Genomic DNA, 17,642 nt, shown 5'->3' with positions numbered 1-17,642 from the left:
ATATTAAGGCACACATCGTCGGCTGCTCCAACACTGCTGTTCCCCAAAACAACACATTTTTTCGGAAATAAAAGAAAAACCTCACCTGAACGGGTGGCCTTCATCGGACTTTTGGATTGCCTGGATAACTCCCTTGTATATCCTAAAGCTGATGGTGACGGAAAGCAGGGCCAAGGCGATGTAAGCTGTCACGCTCACGATGCTGAACACTGTTAATGAAAGCAGCAGGAACAGGCTGGCACCGAACACCACTCCCGTCTTCTTAATGTCTCGCCAGTAAAGGAGGTCGACAACTAGAATTTAAGAAAGGTAAGAAATTAGAAAAAGATACCTTGTGCATCCATATGAAAACAGTAAAACGCGATTCACTCGACTGCTGAGAGTCATCAAGAACGGAACTTGCGATCTCACTGTCAAACCAGAGCTGGAATTACGACTAGAAATAGGTTATTTTAGCACGGATTTTGCATAGAACTTCAGATTATTGGGATTATTGTTATTAGGATTACCTCATACGTAATTGCTAAAATTTAAGAACAATTCTGCCCTTAAGCAATGTCAGAATTAATCTCTTCTGCTACGGTGCTGTGCTCTGCACCAGAACCACAGCAGTTTGTGCTTCGTTTCATTTTATTTTTGTGGATTTTGTGGAGATTGATTCCCGCTCCCTGTGAGGACCAATGACAAGACATTAACAGATCCCTAAACCATTGTATCTTTGCAAGTCTAGTAGAGGCAAAGGCACTGCTCAAGAGTCATGAACAGTTCCATTTGTTTCCTTTTCACTGAAGACATTCCCAGGCGAGTTTATAATGTTGATTACGGGTGACAGACTGAGCCATCAAGAGGAAATAATCTCACTGAAATTTCAATCCAGGCTAAATCTGCCATGCTACAGTGCAAAATACTTTGTAAACTGAGTTTATTTTTTCTTAAGCTACACTCAGAAGAGAACCAATGTTACATCATCTATAGCATCACTGTTCAGAGTAAACTACACCCTTGTGCCAGTCGTAAGCAATGGCTTAATACACGCACTGTAGATTGGTTTGGTTTGAGGTGCTGTTGCACCTGGCTGATGACCTTACTGGACTCATGAAATCTAAATTCCTCTGCTGCATCAAAACTTCTGGTTAAGAGCAAGAAGGTAAAAGTTATTAGATACAGAACTCAAGAGAAAGGATACAAAATGTGGCAATGCAAGGACATTAAATACTTAGTAGCCCCTGTAGGGCAGAGCCTGCAACATCCCTTTGCAGGTGCCGCATGAAAATGCCACTGGGGCTATGGAGCAATTTCACAGTGTTCCGGAGCTCAAGTCCTTTCCTGATTATTTCTGTAGGGAAACCGTACTGAGCAGCAGGTGCTGGACAGATGAGAACCCTGGGCAGAAACTTAAAGCCACTCTTCTCATAATGTAAAATATTTTATCGCAATATTTAATTCATGTTTCAGTAGAAAATTCCTGAAGCTCCACAGACAGAACCAGGTTTCAGCTGCGTGAACACCTTGAATTTGTCATAAACCAAAACTTCTGATGACAGGAGCAGTCTCATCCCTCCAGCACCACTCGGTCCCACTCCTTTCCTCTGCGTGGCCACACACAGAACCAGCCTGGTTTTCTTTTTGCTGCTGACAACTGCTGCACCCCCCCAAAAAAATAAAATAAAACCCAAGCAGCCAGCCAGATCAGATTCTGGATGTGGCTCCCCATGTGACTCCACAAACATATGGGGTGAGAGATAGAGCAGCCGGCCGAAGGAGGTGACACTGCTGCTCTCAGAACAGCACCAACATAAAATCCTCGTCACATTGCAGCCCAACCTATCCCTGCACCCTGCTGACCTGTTATTCCACCGGCTCTCTTCATGTTACAAAGCTGCACTTCTCTTTTCCCTGCCCAACAAATGAAGCTCTGAGCAAGACAACTTTTCTCTAATATTTGAAAAAATCAAACAACAACAAAAAAATCAAGTCATCGTAGAATTCCTTCTGTATGGGCTATAATCCCTAAATTTAACAACATTTTCTTTGGTTTCTTTGGCTTTGCTTCTTATCACAAAAGTGTCTATTAGTGTTTCTGTACACCCCATGTTAGTAAGTTTAGCATAGGACTTTATGAACAAAATTGTGAGCTTGACCTAAAAATCATGGTAAACTGTAAACCTAAACTGAGCTGCAAGTATCCATAACGCCTGGGGGAGATTTTCAAAACCAAATTTGCCAAAAAAGTTGGTGGATTTTGCGCTCCTAAATCATGCAAGAGATCTTTGAAAAAAATCATTTCTTTCTGAGTCTTTGCTTCAAATACTGAAACGATATTTATTTTTAAATGCTGCAATTTGAGCATCCATACATTCAAAGTTGGATGCTGCTCCCATATCATGTGGCACACCAAGTATGAGCCCTACTCCTCTCCGTTTGCAGACAACACTAGTTCTGTAAATGAGATACTCCCCCCTCCGTAACGCGGTTTGGAAGTGTCTCCACTGACACTGGGCTCTTACTGCTTCACAGGAAATCCCTTACCACAAGCAGTATACCTGGACCCAGTTATAGGGAATGTAAAGACAGTAAGTCATCTGCATCACAGTTTCCAAAACGCAAGGAAAAAAGGTAATTTGCTGGAATTAAAGCACACCACAAATGCCAAATGGCCTCTAGCGACCCATCTTCAAGTCTTTTGTTCTCAGTAATCAATAAGAAAAATCCCAGACCCCAGCACACAAAGCATTTTGCCTCACTCTGTCTCCACTCCCATTTGGAGAACTATCAAATCAGCCTCAGCTTAATGACATATGTATCTGGTTTCATTGTAAATTCCTCAAAGGGAAATTCAGAGTTACAAGTCACTGAAAAACTGATTTGTGATTTTCAGTCCAAGAGACTACACGATGAAAATTATTTATATTCTTAAACGGATCAGAAATAGGTATTTGCCTTTCTTTCTAAAGTAAAAGAAAAGATTAAAAGCATTACTAGGAGCAGCTTCCTAGCTTTAACTCACACACAAGATATTCACAGCAGATTAAAAAACAGAAAAACAAAAACCACAACCAATTCTCAGGAACAGCCCTGCCAAGCAGTATCTTTCCTGGTGGAAACTGCTTTAAGCTTTTCTTTACACAGTATGAACTATAATCTCATGCATTTAATGCAAGTATTCCAGGCCTTTTCTAAAGCAAGAACAGCTGCCTACATTTGGTAAGCACGAACTGTCACTTGGCACGTCTAAAAATAGTACAGCCAGCATCCGTGCCTTACATGCAGAACTCATCCAATTACATTTTGCTTTTAAAGCAAGTGCCATGTCACTGCTGGTTTGGGTTGGTTTGTTGTTTTTTTTTTTTTTTTAAGTCTTTTTTTTCTTGCACATTTAACTCAAAACTGAACAATTCCTATCGTTTTTTCATGACGAAAACAAGTGGTTTACTAGATGTAACCTGATAATCCTCTTTTAAAGCAAACCTGAACCGAGCAACCCTTTTTTTTTTTTTTTTTTTCCCCTTTAGAAAGAGAAATTAAAAGCCTCGAGCTCTACGAGCGCGTTCGATTCGCGTCTACGAAAAGAAAACCAAGAAAAAGGGACTAACCCATTTTGGCATCCATCCTGAGCGTGCCTGCATGCAGCCAGCTCTTGCCCAGCTGACTCGGCGGAGCCCTTGCACTTCCTGCGGGGCAGCGGGAGGTCGGCACGTACGTAACGGGCGCGCGGAACCGCGCCGGCCGCCAATGGCCGCCCTGCCCTGCGTCCTCGGAACGCAGCTGCCGAGCCGGAGTCGCCTGCACAATGAACAACTAGTCTCTATCCAGTGTTTAGGAACAAATAATAAAAAAAAAAAAATAAAAAAAGGGTTTTCAGCGCCAAAGAAAGGCTGGTTGTGTCAAAGGAGAAGGGAGATTAAAAAAATGCAAACAGTGGACGATTTACAAACGTTGTATGAACAACGGCTGTTACACTGGAACCCTTCTGTAAACTGAAAGGTAAGCAAAAATTCTTTATTATTCTTCAAATAATAGGAAAAATAGTGCAGACGCACAAGCAAGAGCCTTTTCTGGATCAATTTAAGAACAGGCAGCGTTGTATTAACACAGTAAAGTAACACAAGTGTTGAGAATGGGCAGCTTTCAAATGCCTCTGAGGTGCCCAGGGACAACTGTCCCCAGAGCACCACACAGGCTGCTCACAGCAAATCAACTCTAGACCAGCAAAAACCAGTACACAACCACAAACAGGCAAAGTGCTGTTAACTTCTGTTCAGAGAGGCATTTTCCGGTTACGCTAAATAAGCTCCACATTTACACGTGACAGTGATCTTTCACCGGGTTTGCCACTGATCTTTTATGCAGGGCATGGAGCAGGCAACATCTGCCCCTGCCGTTCCACTTCCAAAGCCCAGCCAAGCCCAGTGTGGGGCAGCCCCAGCTGGAGACTGACCAGCCTCAAGAAGCAGCCACCAACCCAATCCATCAAGTGCTCCAAGTCTGCCAAGCACAAACACCATTAACAGACTGGGATTTGACGTTTTCAAGATTTCCTACATCAGAATGACCATTTAAAAACACAGTGGACAACCCAAGCAGGAGCAGTTAGAGACTGGGTCACAAAATTCAGGCGACGTTTTGCCCTGACCAGATGTGTTGGAAGCCAGTTTGGTCCTTGACTGCCTTGTTGTGAGTCAGTAACAACAAAACAACCCCGGGCTGGTGAAACTGGGTGGTCAGAGCACGACTGCACGTGGTGCCAAGCACAGGGAGCTGACTTCAACCCACAGTGCTTTCCCTGTCCTAGGGACGGCCGTTCCAAAGCAGCCCATGCCCAGTGGGACTAACAGGCCTATCTAACCGGATCCCAAAGGTCAAAAACAAGTCTCCACCACAAGTGTTTCAGGCTTGGCACATCTGCCCCACAATCCCTAGCAAGAAAAAGCGATATGGATTTCGTAAGTACGTGCTAGAATGAAAATTAATTGTCCTCAAAACCCACAAATACTATCTAACAATTGCTAATGAGCCACAGCAGTATTTTTCTTTCATTTCTACTTAATTGAATACCCGTGCATGTGTGCACAACGTACAAACTGGGAAAACCGTTCCAAAGCCCTGATTACTCACGGTAACAATTTATGAAGAGCCAGGGCTGCACGAGCCTATGCAATCTTTTCCACCATTTAATGAATCTGAACCAGAATTCAGACAGATTTTCAGCACATTAATAACAAAGAAAAAGTGCCTGGGAGTATAGCTGTGGTGTTCATCTGACCATTAGCATTATTCAGCCATTAAAATCTGTCAATTTATTTAAAAAGTAAATAAACGTTTATAAAAGACACTTTAGCACCAATTAGTCCACAGCATCCTGTCTTTAGTAAAGTGCTAAAAATAAAAGTCATGCCATCATCAGAGTAAACCTGTTTCATCCTGCCTATCTAGACAATCAATACCACAGGTATTAACCAATACCATGGGTTGTATCACTTTCACTATGCTGGTCCCTCAACTACTATGGCTGTGGCACAAGAAGCGTGCAGACCAAAACTAAGATTAGGATTACAGTCATTAGAAAGTAGTGCTTTAGTTGGAAAGTCCAACTATGAACCATACTTTGGCTCTTCTCTGGTTTCAGATTTGACCGTCACCTTTTTTTTTTTAAGGTTATTTTTTAGCATGGAAAGAAGCATGTTGCAATATTTGCATCTGTATTTATTTTGGGGCAAGAAGAATAGCGTAATCAGTCCCTGAACTTTACCCATCATCTTCCATGCCACGGGAGCCTGATCCGATGAAGGAAGAACGAACGAAACAAGGTGCCTTCATCTTATTATAAACAAATGCTATCGGAAACCACGCTAAACCACGCTTCTACAGCAGTTGCAAGAGCAGAGGAACCAGACTCTTCTGCTTCCCCCCAAAAAAACACCTTCTTGCTCAGCTTCCATCTTCTTTTAGACCTTACCTCTACAAGTCATGTTATAACATACAAGCCTCAAGGCAGCAGGGACTTCCTTGGAGTGATAAAGAGGCACTAAACCAGCTTCCTCCACCTCTGGGGATGCCACGATGTAAAAACAAAGAGGGAGGAAGAGGAATTTCAAGCATTGCTTGAAGCATTCATAGGCCAGCGGGTTCAGGGGTTGGGGTTTGCTTTGTCCATTCGAGGCCCGTTCCATTACACACCAGTCAGGTCTACGTTTTGCAAAGAAGCCCAGTGCACAGACCCCGTGTTCCCGGCCTCCACGCGACGAACGGCACGGCTCGCACTGGTTAGCCACTTCCCCCCACGCGTGCCACGCAGGCACGCTCACATTGGCAACTGATTAATTTGAAACCAAGCGAGACTCCCATTATTTTCCAGGCCTCTAGGCTTGGAAACGTCTGCTTTCAGTTGCAGTGAGGGACAGACCACCGCCAACACTGCTCGTCAGGTTGTAAAAAAAAACCTGAAAATTGGGCCTGAATACTCAAAGATAACTTGCCTTTCATTTTTTATAAAAATTTTTATAAAAATCTTCTGACCTCACTCCTGGTTAGTTTTTTTCTTCCTCTTTTGTGTTTTCTTTTAACCTCAAGAATTTCAGGCCTGATGTATGGAGGGCTGAATATTTAAAATAGTTACACATCAAGAACATATTACTGAACATTGCAAAGTATTTTTTCCTCGTATCTTACAGCCCTTTAATAAAAGGCCTTTTAGAAACTTGTTTTGCAGGAGTGAAGGTTTTTTCCCTGCAGGGCTTTTTCGCTACATATTTAGGTTCTGATAAAGCATTTTATAGATGTTAGACAGTTGGCAATTTTGTCCAAGTGAAAAAAAAAATCACAATTTTTAACAATAGTTATAGAAAAAGAGGAAAAATTTTTAAGTATCAAGCATAACAGGGCCCTTTAAGAAGATATTCAAGTATCCAGAAATGATTAAAATTTTTTAGAGCTTGTCTTGTTGATAAAGTATGAAGATTACGTATTCAAATAAGGCTTAAACTCTTACACAGTGAGCACTAATATAATGATCCACAGAGATTTACACTGGAGATCTCCCATTGGTGGTTACAGGAACAAAGGTCAGAACCACACTAATTTAAGGCTAGCTACTTATTTACCTAAAACGATTTGATATTATGGCTGTAAACACTGAAAAATCAGACACAGTTTTACCTAGAAAACAGCAGAATTATGAAAAATACAAAGGAAACATGATTAAGGGTAGACTCCAAACACGCCATGCCAAACAGAAAAAAACAAAAAACACCACCACCCTGCTGCAGCGTCCGTGCAATTTCTCCTCAAAAAATTATAGAACCACATTAACTGCAGACGTTCTTTTGAGCTAATGGTCAGTGTCGTTAAATTATTAATAATCTATTTCAAAGGAATATCAACTAAATTTGGACTACGCTGGTATTTGTGCACTGCATACCAAAACAGGCTCCTCTCTAACACGCTCCGAAAAGATCCGCAGTGTCACACAAGCGGCTTCACCTACATAAATTATTGACTCTTCTGCATCGCTCGCGCTCACCCGTTTCGACCTCCGGCTTTTACCGTTTTACACCCAGCACAAACAGACCTCGCCTCGGGAGACATTTCGCGATCAGACACACGCTACAAACGCCATTTGCTGCGAACAACCCGCAGCACCTTTAGCTGAATAAAAAAAAAAAAAAAAAGAGAGAGAGAAAAAGGTGCAAGAGCAGATACCCTTGTCCTTCCAGCTGCCCGGCTGGCTGTCCATCTCTCCGCAGGCGGCGTGCCCTCCAGCCGCGGCGATCAGTCTCGCATACCCGGCGGCCGGCTGCAGCCGAAGGTACCCGCAGCCCGGGCGGGAGCGCGGGCTCCGCGGCCGCCTCCGCAGTGTGTGCGGCACCGGCGCCGCACCGCCGGTCAGCTGACGGGGCGGCGCGGGGCGGGGCGGCGCCGCCATCGCCGGGCGCGGCGGCCATTTCCTGCTCGCCGCAGAGCCGCGGCGACGCGCGGCGAGAAAGCGGCTTCGCCCCGCAGCCGGCAAAAGCCTTCCCGCCGGGCAGGCTGCTTTTCCAAGGAGGGCCCAACGCACGGCCACGCAGCTCCCGGCCCTGCGCGCTCCCGCGGGTTTGGTGCTTTCAACCAACGCCTGGCGCTCTGGGAGGCCAACAGAGACGGCTTTGTAGCGCACCTCTCCCTCGCAAGGAAAGCTTGAAGGGAAACGCAACAGGGCCCTTTCTGTGGCCATAACAAGCTCAAGAAGAACACAAGAACTCTCGTCCCCGTATCTTTAGCCCTTACGAACTGCTCAGCCATATTTATTTATCTCAACAGAGGTCTGAGGAGAGCAGTTCTCGCCCTCTGCCCAATCCCTACCACCACACCCCCCTTCTCTATCTCACATCAGCACTGCGTGCTGTCAGGTGCAGGCCAGACACTCAAATGTTCCCTGCGTTTGAACAAAAACAAGAACCTGGAAGTTCACACTACTAACGCATGGACAGTGACATACAGAAAGCCTTGCACAGACCCCGGACGAGCATCAACTACCAACTCAAAACCTGGAAGAGAAGAGCTGCGAGAACGATGCTGTCGTTCTGTTTTCCGTCCCTGCTGCAAAAATTACGACTGCTCTAGTTTGGAGTCGCTCCTTAATATCTGGGGCTGACAATAAAATGCTGAACACTCCCATGCATTGCTCCAAAACATCTTAAAAATGTGATACACCATTTTCCAAAGAACTAGAAAAAAGCATTTGCACATTTCCACACAAACACTGTAGGCTGGGATGGAGATTCCAATCCAGTCCTTAAATAGAAAGTCTTACCTTTCATTAACACAGAAAATCTTACATGGAGAAAGATTACTAGTTACCCAAAAGCCCTGTTTCTTGCTTCAATTGCTACAAAAATTGAAAGCCTCCTTTGATAGCAACACCAGTTACATACATTTTTAACTTTATGAAGAGCCGCATTTCATTCACAATTTCAACAGGTAAATCAAAACACGTACTGTAGCAGGGAAATAGAAAGCGTATATCCAAACATCACAGTGCAGGAAAATTTTAAAAGTTGCACTATACAAAAAAAAAAAGTACAAAACATCTGAAAAACTGCTTCTGTCTTCGAGACGAAATTCTTAAGATCAACTGGAAACCACCACAGTCTGTGATTCTCCCCCATTTGTTTGGATGACAGCATTGACACTAAATTAGTCAAAAACGTGATGCTTTCAGAAAGTTTCTTTGATTGACAAATTTCTACAATTAAAGCCTCTTTATCTCCATATTCTTTACGTTACATACTTAATAACAGTGCACCTATACAACACACTGCTGTACAGACATTTTGTTGTAGCCACACACGCAGCCCCAGCAAACCACCAGCAGCCAGAACACGGACAAACGCTGCATTCCCAGTTCCCAGTCCCTATCCTCCCATCTCAAATGAGCCACTAACTCCCTCCGCAGGAGTTTCTCGCTGCCCTCAAGATCCTCCTCTTTGCATACTCAGCATTCACTCTTACCACTCCATGTAAACGGTACCTAAAATGAAGTCCCCAGCCCTCTGTGCTCACCCCCCTTATTCCGGGCAAGATACACCCAATGTAACCCTACTCTAGATACACACCGAGTACTGGCACTGTCAACAAACCTCTGTGTAAGCTCTATTGTTTCATTAGGGAAATTCCGTGCCTGTTTCTACACCAACATTTAAACAAAAACTACCCAACTAACAGGCTACTTACGAAACAGTATTATCGAGTCACCCAGACAACTACAAGACAAAATTCTAAACGTGTTCTTCTACTGAACGCAGCCACGTTCCCAGGACCTGCACTGCCTGCAGGGTGAGAACTTTTACTTGCTACAGTCATGGAATCGCCCTGAGCAGGTGGACTGACAACAGCATTTCTGCACCGAAGCGCGTTCCTGACTTCCCAGAGGAGAGCATTTTGGATGACTACTCAATTCTCCTCTCACCAGAAGCCTCATTCCAAGCTGGCTGCCTATCTGTGTTTCTGGAAAAGTTGGAAGTTTACCACAAATGCTCCATTTTCTCCGTAATTCTGCCACGCTGGCAAGTACCTGCCCGAAGGCCTTGCACTGCTAGCAGCCTTAGCCTCTGCACCAACCTTTGCCTCTCAACACGGGCGACACGAGAGCTCTAATGAAACACAGCAGGTCTGGGTCTTTCCTTCTGAAAAATTTCACTTGAGGTTTCAGGTTTTCTTCCCTAATTCTTCCTACTCCTCCCCAAACTCTCCACCCTGGAACAGAGGTCTCCATGTATTATTATTTACCTGGTAGCATAAAAGACAACCTGAACAATCAAAGAATCTAAGAATACAATCAAATGAAATTATAAACGAGATTTTGTGTTGAATTATATTTTGCAAATAATCTGCTCCTGAAAGAGACTCCAGAGGCATTCCAAGGTATTTTTCCCCTAGCGAAAAACAATAAACAAACCCAAACCAAACACTTCCCGTTTGCTGAATGGCTCTAACTAACTACTAATAGAGAAACTAACAGAAATTAACCAAGTGGGTACAACGCAGCCTGAGGCACCATTTCTAACTTCTTTTAAGCTTCCCGTAACTGTAACGACCTGGTTTGCTGTTACACAATCACAGGAAGTATTTTATTTCTGCCACCATGATTCGGGAGCAAAAAGAAAAGCTTCATCATTTGTACCACTCAGCCACTCTCTCAAAGTACGTTTCCCACTTGGATTTCACCCCTGAATTTGCCCCCTCAAGAAAATCCAGGAAACACAAGGTATTGGCAATCAGCTGCATTTCTGTAATTCAGTTACAGAGTGCCCTGTGGCATATATGAAAACAAGAGATTTGTGGACCCATGAGATTTAATCTGAAACGAACGTCTACAGAGCCTCATGTTCAAAACCACCACGAACAAGGGTGTCCTGGGAAACTGACTGCCTTGATAGTCAAAATCTCAATGTCATTTTCAAATAATTGCAATGCTCAACATGAATACGCTGAGAGATTTAAAGTGCCACTGTGGTTACGTTTTGGTACGCAACTTTGCCACGGTCAGAGGTTTAGATTTTGGGGGCTTCTACAATATACTTTGATTTTGTAATTCAGTAACATAAAATTCTCCACATCACACGGATCAAAAAAAGGTTTATGGAAAGCATGGCTTTCTACCCTATTTGGGAGAATTAGTGACCTCTATCCAAAAGTAAGGGGTTATTGGTGAGGAAAGTCTGTACAACAGAAATACGTATGTTTAGTTTTCAACTCTAAGAATATTAAACTAATTTCAACGGCTCAGAGTTTCTCAAAACCTGGGAGGCAATGCTCTGAAAGGCACAACGTGCTGGAGTTACAACGCATTTACAGACACTAGATGGCATCAAACCCCTCTCTTATGAGCACGCTTGAGAAGAGGACCTGCCTCGGTCCCTGCTGCCCTGCGGCCCTGCACACCAGGAGCTGGAGCTGCGCCACGGGGCAGCAGCGCTGGAACAAGCAGGAAACGTCCACTCTGAAGTCACTCCTAAATACACAGTGTTTTTATGGAGATCTGAAACATGTGTTTTGAAGTCTGGTGAGCGTGAGAGCGAAGGAGCAGTTATCTGCTAGGAAGCCCAATACAGGATGTACTGTGAAATGGAAAAGGGAAATGCTGAATATGACTTTTGCTTTCCAAAAAATTATCACTATACTCAAGACAGTAGGAATTGCTGGTGTTGCAGGGGAGTATTTGCTGTTGAAATTGCTATGAACAGGAGTTTCTCACAAGGAGAGGAGTTTCTTTATAGTTAACTTCAGGTCTCAATTTGTTCTGGTTTGGTTGGTTGTTTGTTTTTAAATCTGTGCAGCTATCAAGTACAAGGTCCCTGTGGTCTGGTACCATTACAAAATAAAAACAGGTTACTCAAGGGTCTAAGAGGCAGTGTCGGACAAATCCCACTCTACCCATGAGGCTGTCCAAAGCGTCACATTTGGCTTTATTGAAATGGTGGAATTAAAAAAAAAAAAAATCTGCAACCCTTTTTGAGTTTCTCTTAGCTCCCTGCAGTCCACTGGGACTGTTGGAAGTTACACTTTCAGGTACACAGACCTGTTGGCATGTAGGTTAGCTTTCAAAAGCCAGCACTGTTCAGGAAGCGTTCAAGAACCTTAAGTGCACCAGTAAGGCAGTTCAGATGAATGTTTTAACAGGCATCAGTCGTATAATCACACCAACTGATGCCCAGAAGTCTTCAGGCACAGTAAAACCTATTTCAGTTCCACTGATGGGAAGACAGAAAAAACCTCACACAACAAAGGTAGACTCAGAAGGCCAAACACGCACAGATCCACTTCTTGGCCTTGTGATGAATTATCCCTCCTTTCTGAGAATGAGGAATACAAGTGTATGTGTTAGTTCTTTGATGCTACTTTGAAACTGTGCTTAAGTAGTGTGGTATTAAAAGCAGACAACTGATTTTGTTCATGGCTTATCATTAGGCTCTTTGGGTGGGTCTCAGAAGTTCAGGTCTGTATTCCATAATACAGAAGTAAGCAAAAAAGTAAACAGCACAGATTGTGGGGAAAATAACACCTAGAAAAATTTTGAGTTAGTATTCTCATCTATTTAGCTTTTAGAAGTGTTCCTCCAGAGTAAAGCGAAAAAATTTATTTTTCTTCCCAAACAACACAGCGTGTTCAAATGTAAACCTGCAGTGCTTTACAGAGTGAGCACAACACTGGCAGAAAGACTGCAGACAGTTGCCCAGTTGCCCAGTCTCCCACCCACCCAGCGCAGCCCTGCGCCTGGCCCCGCTCCTGCCTGTTGGCTAACGCCAATGCTGGACAGACAAGTGCCCTGTCCCAGCACTCTGCTGCTAGATGGGAGAACGAGGACACCGTTCAGTCTCTCCTCTCCTGCAAATGGTTTTATGTGCAGCTTCTCCAGCAGCTTCCCACAGACAGCAGAGCAGCAGCTGGGTCCTGGTCAGACCCAAAGTAAAAGTCTTCCCAAAGCAGTGATTTGCCATCCCCAGTCTGCTACATTCTTGCAATGGTTAAAGATACTTCTGCAAAGGCTTCCTGTTGAAAGAACTAACAAAAAAGCTAGTATACCAAGTGTGATGTTCTTTTTTGGTTTTGTTTTTAAAGCAGTCTGATCTCTGAGCAATTAACCCTTTGACATGCAGTGTAAGATACCCAGCAGCTGTTCTCTAGACAGCACTATAAGCCGGAGCGCAAGGAGCGAAGTCTCCACGTAACAGTGGAGCAGTGTTTTAACAGCATGGGTATCACTGAAATTTCAATACAAGGGAAAAGGGAAACTCTTCTTTGTGCCTGCCTTTATGAACAGAAGAGGTGGGACAGGAGGAACAGCAACTACAATGCAAAGTTAAACATAAAAACTGTATATTCTTCTTATTTTCCTAACCCTATTTCGATTGCACCAACACCCTGATGTTCCCGTTACTCCCTTCCAAAGCACATTTGATGTAGAAGACTGCATTAGGGATGTAGCACTTTATGAACTGTAGACTGCAGTTACTGCACTACTGCTATATACTACTGCTAAGTCAAACTAACACTTGATTTTCTATTCAGAACAGACTAATTGTGCTTTCTGCAGTCGTTTCGTACTGGGAATGCTTCTGGTGCAAGTCTTAAGTAGCTGCAGAGTGCTGTGATATCAAAAAGCAAAGTATTCCTCTTGTCTAAAAGAGCCAGAATGCCATGAGGCAATTAGTTGAGAGAACAGAACGCTACAAAACAATGGTCTTATCCCTCCTTCAACTTTGTGCTACTTGAACTACACATTCCTATAAGAAAAATTAACTACACTGAAGTGCAAGCCCCACCTGAAAAGAAAAGTGGAAATTAGTATCTGTGCTGTGTATAAACCAATTTTAACGTTTGCAGGATACTCAACTTCTTAATGGCCACTATTCTAGTAACCTGAATACTAAGCTCTCTCATGTGCACTATGTATTTGAAACCACTGGCCCTAATGCAAGCTGCAAGTCATGTGAGCGGAGACGTGCAGGTTCTTTTCCAGATTCCAGACACACATAATAGCAGCAAGGGTATTTTCCTAAGTTTCAAAGTCTGATGTCTGAACTGTGTATGAAAAGAAACAAACATCTCTCATGTACACACAGCAGACCAACTCCGTCCTTGGCTATCACACATCAAGAGCAAGTTTGGAAGGCCCCTTAATGCCCAGCCTGTAGACAACCACAGAAGAGCTTGCAGTGAGTGGCGACTTATTTCTGTATCACGAGATTGCCAGCAGCAGGACTGAAGGAGAAAACTGGAGACAGTGAGTCCATCCCTGATAAACCAGAAAAAAAAACGTACTAAAGCAATCAGAATATGAAAAAGGCACAAGTGCAGGCACTAACATTTTCTGTTACCCTTGACCTACATAGAGAAGTTTACAGAAAGTGACTTAAAAAGATTAAGTCATGACATGCTTAAGTTTAGCTTAAGAATTATGCAGATTAGTGAACTGCAAGACAGCATACACAGATTACCTGAAGACTTATTCAGCTTTGCTGAAAATACAGCAGTAGGTTTCTCCTTTCCTTTAGCAGAAGCAGCTTCTCGCTCAGCTTCCTTCTCAAAAGCTTCGGGTTTTATTACACTGACTATCTCTTTTTCAGCAGATAAAGGTGAGGTATCTGTGGCCGGTAAGGACATCATGGATACTTCAGGCACTTCTCTGTCCACAGCCTCCAAGGACTTTTTCAAGGCATTAGTATCTTCCTCAGCTTTTCCTTCTACGTTCTTTATAGACAGATCACAGGGTAGCTCTGGGCAAGGCAACTGCCTCTTCTCACCTTGGATCACCTTACTCATTTCTTCACTTTCATCTCTGTGCATTGCTTCTCTGTCACTGGCTTCTGCCACAAACTCAGGAGCAGTTTTAGGATGAGCTAACATCACAAAGTCTTCTTCCACTGAGACTGGGGAAGACTCCATGGGTGAGAGTGCTTTGTTCTCTCCTGTTTTTGGTTCCGTAGCAACAGATGCATCAGCTGAATAAGCTACAGCATTCAGCTCTTCCATCTGAAGAGGAATCTTCTCTGCCTTGGCTATTTTTGCAGGTGTTGGCTCAGACGGCAGAGTGGCAACAATTCTGGAAGAGTCCAGTTCGGGTTGGAAAGACTCCAGATAAGGCTTGCCCATTGCAGCTACTGAATCCACCAGTTGTTGGTCATGTTCATCATCAGTTACAATGTTCTCAGTGGATTTACTTTTTAAGAGGAGAGATGGATCTTCACTCACTTTCTCAGTAAAGTCAGGTATCACCTGGCTGTTAAACAAGTCGGATTTTCCGAACTGCGGAGACAGTTTTTCAACAAGTTCCTTGTGTTCAGGCACATCCTGAGAAACACATTCTGTTATGGGTGTCTTCGAATAATCTGTAAAGGATGGAGAAGCAGATTCACCAGAGACCTTTGTTTCCTTAATTAAGTCACATGCAATAGATATATATGGAGTCTCTACATCTTCAGGACTGGGGCTACTCTCACGATCAGGTTTTTTAAATGCTAACACTTCTTTTGCTTCTGGGGCCTGTGTCAGCGGTACATTCACTGCCTCTTGGAATGAGGAAGGTTTTTCAGCCTCCTCTTTTACATTCTCATAATTAGCAGTAGGAATAAATGTTTCTAATGGAGAAGCTTCGAGCTGCACAGCAGATGCTTCTGCACCAGCAGTCCCAGTGCTCAGTGGGGCTTCCATAACAATATCTGGCAGTATTGGTGATGGAGCAGCTTCCGACCCTTCAAATGAGGGACAGAGCTGTGCCACGGGTTTCAGAGCCTCTTGTACTGACTCAGAGGTTTGAACTAAATCAATCTTTGTTTCATAAGCAAGTTTCGTACATGCCGCATCATGCATTTCACTTTCATAGGCTTCTTGGACTAGATCAGGAGTAAGACCTTCAGGCATATTTGCTGCAGTGTCAGATGGCACTGTTGATATGCTCTCTGTTTTAGCATAGTCAGCTTCCTGGCCCTCCTGCTTGCCAACTGCTTGAGTGCTAAAATCACCTTGTTCTGTGCTTGTCTGAGCTTTCATTTCTGCAATTTTTTTCTCGTCATCGGTTCTATTTTCTGAAGTGCCTTCCTCTAGCGGAGAAGGAGATTTGACTTTGTTACCATCAGGGCTTACAGAGGATTCAAATTTAGAACAAGTGATGTAAGCCTGCGAAGGTTCTTTTACAGCTTCTGGGGTACTTGGGTAAGAGAGATCTTCAGCGCTGCCTTCACTCTCTCTTTCGTAATCCTTCTGCACATTCAACTTATCTACACCGTACTCGTCATCTAAACTGCTTTCTAGTTTGGCATCTATCTTACTTCCAACATCCTCTCTCACGCTGCTCAGTCCATGACTTGCACCTTTTACCTCCCATGGCTCAAACGGTTTGAAGTCCGCATACTCTTCCCTCCTAAGAGAGTCTTCTTTCAGCGCCTCTTTTTCACCATAATCACCACCTCTGTATTTGTCTTTGTTGTAAAAGAGATCTCCCTCGTTTTTCTCAAACAAATCTTGAGGAGTTTCTGGAGACATTTTCAGCTGCTGTGCAGGCATTTTCTCCAGATTAGGTAATTCTTTAGGGCCCTCTAGCTGTGTTTCTTCTTTAGCTTGAGAGAAAATGGCTGCTTCTGCTTTAGCAAATGGGGGTTCTGAGTATTTAATCTCTGAAACGTCTTTTTCATTTCCCTCTGCAAGAAATGGATTTCTTGCATTTTCCTTACTTTCTTTATAAACCTCAGTTGCATTTTCTTTGTAAACGCCTCTTGCAGGTAATCCATCTGAGAGTGTATCAAAGGCTGCGTGCTCTTTAAAGGGCTCAGCTGAGATAGGAGAGAAGGAGGGAAGAGAAGGAGCAGTATCAAGCGGGACTGCAGTAAAATCCTCTTGACCAAGCGATTTAGTGCTACCTGGCTGCTCCTGCAAGTCCATAACTTTTTCTGTGACCGTGGACAGAAAGGAAAGTTAGAGAATGCAAGTGCTCTTAAAGTCAATGCAAACTTTCATGACAGGTTCACATGATGTTAGTTATTAAGGATTCTTCCACGTTCTATCATAAATACTATCAACCATGAAAACACAGTATCAGTTAAAGTATGCTATTCTACCTCACCTCTTCTAGCAGGGAAGTGTGCAAGAGGCTAGAGAAACAGCAACTTTATGCAGCGTAAAGATCACAGTAAAGCAAAGATGCCAGACAAGTACAGAGCATCCAAGTACAGCAGGCAATGTTAACAAAGTGAGAGAGGGAGGGTGGGGTGGCAAGGTGAGACAGAGAGAGGGTATGTGTGTGTGCTTGTGCACAAGTATGTGCACAAACGTGTATGGCAGTAGGAAGTCTTTTTCTGACACTTTTTTTAAATGGGAATTTGGTAGACAGTGTAGCTAACAAAAACCACTAAACAAATACTACAGGTACAAATTTTACTTATATAAAATACTGCAGAAAGTTACTACGGATTAAATCTTTCTGCTAAATCAGTAAAGCAACTATACTTTGATGTGTCAACCTGTTAATAGTATCAACTTCTCTCCTACATCAAGGGTCCAAGAATTCACAGATGGCTGTAGCTTGTTTATGAAACAGTTTACCATGTAAAGAAATGAATGCATATTAAAATCTTGAACAGATCAACTGAAAAGTCAAAATTGAAAAAACG

At 43.4% G+C, this 17,642-nt stretch overlaps 1 protein-coding gene across 8 annotated transcripts in view; it reads right to left on the bottom strand.

Moving 5' to 3' along the window:
- RTN4 (reticulon 4) overlaps nt 1-17,642 on the bottom strand; it is a 46,884-nt gene that overhangs the window by 11,878 nt on the left and 17,364 nt on the right. For 3 of the 8 annotated variants that reach the window (XM_086631912.1, XM_086631913.1, XM_086631914.1), the window contains 2 exons: nt 14,475-16,922; nt 86-293 (listed from right to left, as the gene is read on the bottom strand). In XM_086631912.1, coding sequence (XP_086488038.1) covers nt 86-293; nt 14,475-16,922 — 2,656 coding nt within the window. Of the gene's footprint in view, nt 1-85; nt 294-3,593; nt 3,672-7,698; nt 7,817-8,049; nt 8,097-11,439; nt 11,475-14,474; nt 16,923-17,642 lie in introns of those variants that run through there. The other 5 variants (XM_086631915.1, XM_086631916.1, XM_086631917.1 and 2 more) reach the window with 4 other exon arrangements.

Source organism: Tauraco erythrolophus, chromosome 2 (assembly GCF_009769465.1).
Source record: "Tauraco erythrolophus isolate bTauEry1 chromosome 2, bTauEry1.pri, whole genome shotgun sequence".
NCBI classification, from domain to species: Eukaryota; Metazoa; Chordata; class Aves; order Musophagiformes; family Musophagidae; genus Tauraco; species Tauraco erythrolophus.
This window is presented reverse-complemented; position numbering and strand designations above follow the sequence as displayed.